The 7500-nt window shown below is 34.6% G+C and overlaps 1 protein-coding gene across 8 annotated transcripts in view; it reads left to right on the plus strand.

Annotated features, from left to right (window-relative positions):
- ninaC (STKc_myosinIII_N_like and MYSc_Myo21 domain-containing protein ninaC) overlaps positions 1 to 7500 on the plus strand; it is an 85887-nt gene that overhangs the window by 43185 nt on the left and 35202 nt on the right. For all 8 annotated transcript variants that reach the window (XM_070128275.1, XM_070128279.1, XM_070128280.1 and 5 more), the window contains 3 exons: positions 1702 to 1854; positions 3644 to 3819; positions 7436 to 7500. The exon at positions 7436 to 7500 is cut by the window's right edge and continues 40 nt beyond it. In XM_070128275.1, coding sequence (XP_069984376.1) covers positions 1702 to 1854; positions 3644 to 3819; positions 7436 to 7500 — 394 coding nt within the window. The remainder of the gene's footprint in view (positions 1 to 1701; positions 1855 to 3643; positions 3820 to 7435) is intronic.

A 7500-nucleotide genomic window follows, 5' to 3' on the forward strand; every position in this document is an offset into this window, starting at 1 on the left:
CTTTCTCTATCTATCTATAGATCTATCTCTATCTCTCTCTCTCTCTCTCTCTATCTATCTATCTATAGATCTATCTATATCTCCCTCTCTCTCTTGTTTCTTCTCTCCAGATTTTCCAAATGAAACAAACAAAAAGAAAAAAAATCTCATATTTCGCAAATGAAACAAAATATTTTTCTTCCTCCTCCCCAGATTTCCCAAATGAAACTTTTTTCTCTCCTCCCCAGACCCCCCCCCCTAAAAAAAATATGCCCAGCCTTACCAGATGACAGAAAACAAAGTTCTACCATATTAAACAAAACAAAATTGCTACTCCCCAGATTTCCGTAATATTTTTTCTCCTTCCCAATCACCCCCCCCCCCGAAAAAAAACATCAACTCACAATTAAACTAAAATCTCACTTCTCGCAACAAAACTAAACAAAACTTCGCTTTCTCCGCCCCTTACAGATCCCGCCCCCCACCCCAGATTACCCAATTCTCGCAAGAAAACGAAACAAAATCCTATCTTTCTCTTCTAACTAAACTAAACAAAACCCTCACTTCTCCCCCCCACCCCACCCCACCCCACCCCAACTTCTCGCACCCAAACTCAACAAACCCCCTCTCTTCTCCCCCACCCCCTACAGATTTCCCATCACCTGCCACTCTCCCCTTCCCCAACCCCCCAAATATCCAACTCCTCGCACCAAAACTAAACAAAATCCTCTTTTTTCTCCCCCCCCCCCAACACACACACAGATTTCCCACCACCTGCCACTCTCCCCTTCCCCACCCCCACCGAAATATCCAACTCCTCGCACCCAAACTAAACATACCCCTCCTTTCCCCCCCTCCCCCTCTACAGATTTCCCACCACCTGCCACTCCCCCTCCTCCCCCCCACCCCCAAATATCCAACTTCTCTCACCAAAACTAAACAAACCCCTCCTTTCCCCCCCCCCCCCTCTACAGATTTCCCACCACCTGCCACTCCCCCTCCTCCCCCCCACCCCCAAATATCCAACTTCTCTCACCAAAACTAAACAAACCCCTCCTTTCCCCCCCCCCCTCTACAGATTTCCCACCACCTGCCACTCCCCCTCCTCCCCCCCACCCCCAAATATCCAACTTCTCTCACCAAAACTAAACAAACCCCTCCTTTCCCCCCCCCCTCTACAGATTTCCCACCACCTGCCACTCCCCCTCCTCCCCCCCACCCCCAAATATCCAACTTCTCTCACCAAAACTAAACAAACCCCTCCTTTCCCCCCCCCCCCCTCTACAGATTTCCCACCACCTGCCACTCCCCCTCCTCCCCCCCCCCCAAATATCCAACTTCTCTCACCAAAACTAAACAAACCCCTCCTTTCCCCCCCCCCCTCTACAGATTTCCCACCACATGCCACTCTCCCCTCCTCCCCCCCCCCCCACCCAAATATCCAACTCCTCGCACCCAAACCAAAACAAACCCCTCCTTTCTCCCCCTCCCTCCTCTACAGATTTCCCACCACCTGCCACTCCCCCCTCCTCCCCCCCACCCCCAAATATCCAACTCCTCGCACCAAACCTAAACAAACCCCTCCTTTCTCCCCCCCCCCTCCACACAGATTTCCCACCACCTGCCACTCCCCCCCCTCCTCCTCCCCACCCCCAAATATCCAACTTCTCTCACCAAAACTAAACAATTTTTTTTCTCTCCCCCCCCCCCCTCTCCACACAGATTTCCCACCACCTGCCAAGATGTCGTACATGGGCATGAGCCAGCACATCGACTTCGACAACCTGCCTGACCCCAACACCCGCTTCGAGCTCCTGGAGGTCATCGGGGAGGGCACGTATGGCGAGGTCTTCGCTGCCAAGGACCATGAGACGGGTAAGCGAGAATGGGTATCGAGTTTTTTCATTTTCTTTTTTTTTCTTTTTTTCGGTTGGTTTTGGATGATTTTGTATTCGTTTTACGGTTTTTTAAAAAAGATTTTGCTCTTTTATTTTTTATTATCTTGTATGGATTGTTTGTTTTATGGGTATCGATTTTTTTTTTTTTTTTTTTTTTTTTGGTTTTGGATGTTTTTGTATTAGTTTTACGGGCTTTTAAAAAAGATTTTGCTCTTTTATGTTTTTATTATTTTGTATGGTTTGTTTGTTTTACAATATTTGTGATTTTTTTTCTGTACGTTTTGTGACAGTTTTACGTAAGGTTCTCGACTTTATCAGTTTTTTTTATTTACGTTTTGTATCAGTTTTACTCCTATTTCTTATTATATTTCTTCTTCAGCTTGTCTCTTCTTCTCCATTCTCCTCAACACTATCATTTGCCTCTCTTTTTTTTCCTTTATATTTTGTGTTCATGTTTTTTTACTCTCATATTATCTCTTTCTTGACATTGAAGTTAATTTTTTTTTCTTTTTGTTACTTGCTTCTTTTTTTTTCTTTCTGAGTTTTTGTCTTTGTTTTTTTTTTATGTTATTCTGTTTCTGAATATCTTTTTACTTCTTTATCTTATATTTTTTATCTGTTTTCTTCTGTGAAATTTCTTTTAAAGTTCCGTCTTTTTTCACTCTCCTCTTCTTGATCCTCTTCTTGTTGGTATCCTTGGCATTCTTTTTCTTCTTTGATTTTCTAAAAATATAATACCTTTAAATGAAATATATATGCATATATATACATATATGATATATGTACGCACACACACACACACACACACACACACACACACACACACACACACACACACACACACACACACACATATATATATATATATATATATATATATATATATATATATATGTATATGTGTGTATATGTGTGTATATATATATATACATATATATATAAATATATATATATATATACATAAAATATAAATATATATATATATGTATATATATATATATATATATATATATATATATATATATATATATATATATATATATATATGTATGTATATGTGTATATATATCTACATATATATATATATATATATATATATATATATATATATATATATATATCATATATATATATATATATATATATATATATATATATATATATATATATATATATATGTCTATATATACATATGAATATATATATACATATATATATATATATATATATATATATATATATAAATATATATATATATACATACATACACATACACGCATAAATAGCCAAAATATATAAACACACACACACACACATATACATATATATATATATATATATATATATATATATATATATATATATATATATATATATATATATATGTATGTATATGCGTGTGTTTGTGTGCGCGTGCGTGTGTGTGTTTATATATTTTGACTCAGAATATTAAAATCTTGTGCCCCACAGTGTATGAAAACGACCGAGATTTTTTGCAGTGATTTACTGCAGTTTTTTTCCTTTATTATTATTATTATTATATTTCATTGTATATATATATATATATATATATATATATATATATATATATAATTGCCCCAAGCGAACATAAAAAATACTCCCCTCAACCAAACTCAGAAAACACGAAGCCAAAATTCCGACAAAAAGCAATCATTCCCCCCTAAGCGTCCGTCCGCGCCACCCTACCCCCCCTCCTCCACCCCCACCCCTCTCACCCACCGCCTAACCTCCCTCCGCTCCTCCAGGTGGCATGGTCGGCATCAAGATCATGGAGAACATCGGGGAGAACCTTGAGGAGATCGAGGAGGAGTTCCTGATCCTGCGGGACCTCAGCCTCCACCCCAACCTGCCGGCGTTCCACGGGATCTTCCTCAAGAGAGGGAACAAGCAGGAGGAGGACCAGGCGTGGCTCGTCATGGAGGTGAGCAAGCGGTTAATGTTTTCATCTTTTATGTGTTTTTGTCAGAGAAGTTGGGTTTTGAGGATTGGCTCCGTTTATCTTTATCTCCTTTTATCTATTTTCATTATCATGTATTTTTGTCATAGAAGTAGGAGCGTGGTTTTGAGGTTTGGCTACCTTTTTTTCTTAATTTATTTCCCTTTTTTTAGTCATAGAATTAGGGGCTTTTTTTCATAATCATTTTTATTAGTATCATATATTTTTGTCACTAAGGTTTGAACATGGTTTTGAGGACTGGCGCTTTTTTCTTTATATTTATTATTGTTTGTCATGACATTTCATTTGTCATGTCATTTTGTTTGTCATGTCGTTTAGTTTGTCATGTCGTTTTGTTTATCATGTCATGTTGTTTTGGAGGACTGGGCTCATATTTTATTTGTTTATTTATTTTATTTTTTTTATTTTTTATTTTTTGTCAAGGAGATGAGGAAGGATTTTCGTTTTCGTATAAATTTTTTTCTCTTAATTATGTTTACTCATGTTTTTATTTGTATCATTTTTGTTTTGTTTGTTTTGGAGGTGAAGTTTTTTTTCGCAAGGTTTGGCTTTTTTTATTTTTTCATATAGATCATACAGGCGAGGAAGATTTTGTTTTCGTAGTAGTAGGTTATTTTTTTCTCTCTTATTTTATTGTTATTTATTATTGTTATTATCATTATTAATATTATTAGTGTTATTATCATGATCATTATCATTATTATTATTAGGTGAGGATTTTTCTATTTTCGTAAGATTATGTTATTGTTTTTCATTTCTTTCTGTATTTTTCACATAGTTTTGGTATTCATATTTTTCAAATCCTATTTTATTGCATTTTTCTCTACATCTATTTTTTGGGGAGTGAAGTCTATGGCGAGAAATATAATAATGGGTTCTTAATTAAATATACAGAGTTGTGAATAATCTTTTTATTGTTGTTAACTCTTCAAAGTATTTAGATCAAAGTATTTAATTTATTTGATTATCCTTTTTGGGGCACTGATACCTAGTAATTCCTATAATAAAAAGAATTACAGAATTATTCTTCAACTGCCAATACTGTTACACTTCGACTACTATTGTGCAGAAAATTATATAAGAAAAATGTAATCCATCATTTGTTCTTTGTTCAGTGAGGGTTAGAAATGGGTTTATTTTGCGGTTTGAGGAAAGTTGTAAAATAGGCTAAAGAGCGTTTAATTGAGAGTGAAAGCTGAACGATATTGAAGGACGTTTTAGACAGAAGGAAATGTAAAAAATACAATTGTTTTTTTTCGTTTTTTCAGTACAGAGGGTTAGGAAAAAGGTCGGTTTGTTGTGAAAATGTTGTTGCCAAATACACACGCCCACAATTAGGTGGCATACACGCGTAATGATTGTGATAGAGAAATGTATAGACATTCTGAAAGTATGATGCTTGACGGAGTGTGAAAAAGGTTGTAAATGTTTATTGTACTTCTAAATGCCACAGTGAAAGTGTTCTAATCTGACAGAAAAAGTCTAATGCGCAAGTGTTTTTGTTCTCTTTTTTTTCTTTCTTTTTTATGCTAAAGGAAGTGAGAAGTAAATTGCAGTGCAAATGTGTCTTTGTGTCTTTGTGTTAGATTGTTTAACTTGCAAGACACTTGACGTATATTTCAAGAATACATTTTGTGGTTTAGTAGAAACTAAAAAAAAAGGAAAGTTATATTCGTTACAATGATACAGTAACCCAGAAAAAATATTAAACATTGCTTAGAGTTATAAAATATCAAACCAATATCTAATGATACCCAATTATTAATGAAATTATGATAATAAATGAATACATCGAATGATACCCAATCAATGAAATTATGATAATTAATAAATGAATATATCAAATGATACCCAGTTATTATTAAAATGATAATGATCAATAAATAAATAGAATTCGGTTATAGTGAACCAGAAAGTCAGAGAAAATGGGAAAAAAAGTTGCGCTGTAATTTGGGACATTATAGGCCTACGTAGCGAATCGAAAAGTGAGGTTGTATTTTGCTTAACCATTTGTAAGACGGGTTTCTCGTGGTAAAATTTTATTCGCGAAATCATCTTTCAGTAAAAAGCAATAGTTAGTTATGACTTACAAGAGGAAATTAGTGGTTTGAGTCGTAATATTTTTTTTATAAGTCACCCTGACGTGGCAGTAACAGTCATGGAAATCACTTCCTATTTCCAGCTTTATTTGGGATTATTGTTATCATTCTCATTCGTCTTATTATTATTATTGTTGTTGTCGTTTTTGTTGTTGATATAATTATCATCAGTATCATTTATATTATTATCGTTATCATTGTTATTATCTTTATTATTATTATCATTGTTATTACGATCATTATTATTATTATTGTTATTACTAGTGTTATCATTATCACAAATTATTATTATTGTTGTTGCTGTTGCCATCATTATTGTTTCAAAGATTTCCATTACCATTTAGCTTTCCTTGCTTTTATTTTCGTTATTATTTTCATACCATGTTATTGCTGTTGGCATTGTTACTAGCACCATCTTTATTCTTATCATCTCTCAAGCTTTTCCCACTGCTACCATTACCATCAATACCATTATTATCACTGACACTGCGCCATCATTATCATCAATAACGATAAAGTCATATCATAATCATTACAATTTCCTTCCAGCTTTGTCCTATCAATACCATTATCACCATCATTATCAGCAGCAGTAAAATTGCAAGTATAATCATCATGTTAATTCTTCCTTCAGGCTTTGTCCTATCATTATCATTATCATTATCATTATTATCAACAGCATTAAAAGTTATATTATAATCATGTCAATTTTCCTTCCAGCTTTTCCCTACAGTGCCTTTATAACTGAAACCGTAATGTTATTATTAGCAACAGCAGCAAATCATGATAATTCTCCTCCCAGCTAAACATAAACAGACATGTAGATACAGATATATATTGTTTTGCCTTCCAGCTTTGTCCTGTCACAATCATTAATTATCATTATTACTCTCAATATTATCAACAGCAAGTCTGACACAGCAATAAAAGTCCGTATTGATATTATTAACAACAGCAAAACCCCCAATATAATCAGAATGACTCTCCTCCTAGCTATACATAAATAAAGATATATGTAGATACAGATATGTTGCTGATATAACCATCATATTAATTTGCCTTCCATCTTTTCCCCATCATTATCATTATCACTATCATTATTATCAAGAGCAACTCTAACATAACAATAAAAGTCCTATTATAATTATCATGTTAATTTCCATCCAGCTTTGTCTTAGAGTTACGTTACTATCAGTGACTATTACTATTATATCATATTATATTATTCATTACTATTACTGCCATAATTAGCAACGGGAGTAAAACCCCTAATATAACCATGTGAATTCTTACGTCTAAACATATTTAGATATAGATGTAGATACAGATAAGTTATTGATATACTCATATTCATCTCCCGCCCAGCTTAGTCCTATCAATACCCATCATCACTACCATTATTATCAACAAGTCTAGCTCATTTATTTACCTATTATTTAACAGCAGTAAAAGTACTAATATAATGTTAATTTTCCTTCCAGCTTTGCCCAAGAGGTTCAGTGACAGACCTCGTTCAAGCACTCATTAGACGAGGTCAAAGACTGAC

This window comes from Penaeus vannamei, chromosome 12 (assembly GCF_042767895.1).
Source record: "Penaeus vannamei isolate JL-2024 chromosome 12, ASM4276789v1, whole genome shotgun sequence".
NCBI classification, from domain to species: domain Eukaryota; kingdom Metazoa; phylum Arthropoda; class Malacostraca; order Decapoda; family Penaeidae; genus Penaeus; species Penaeus vannamei.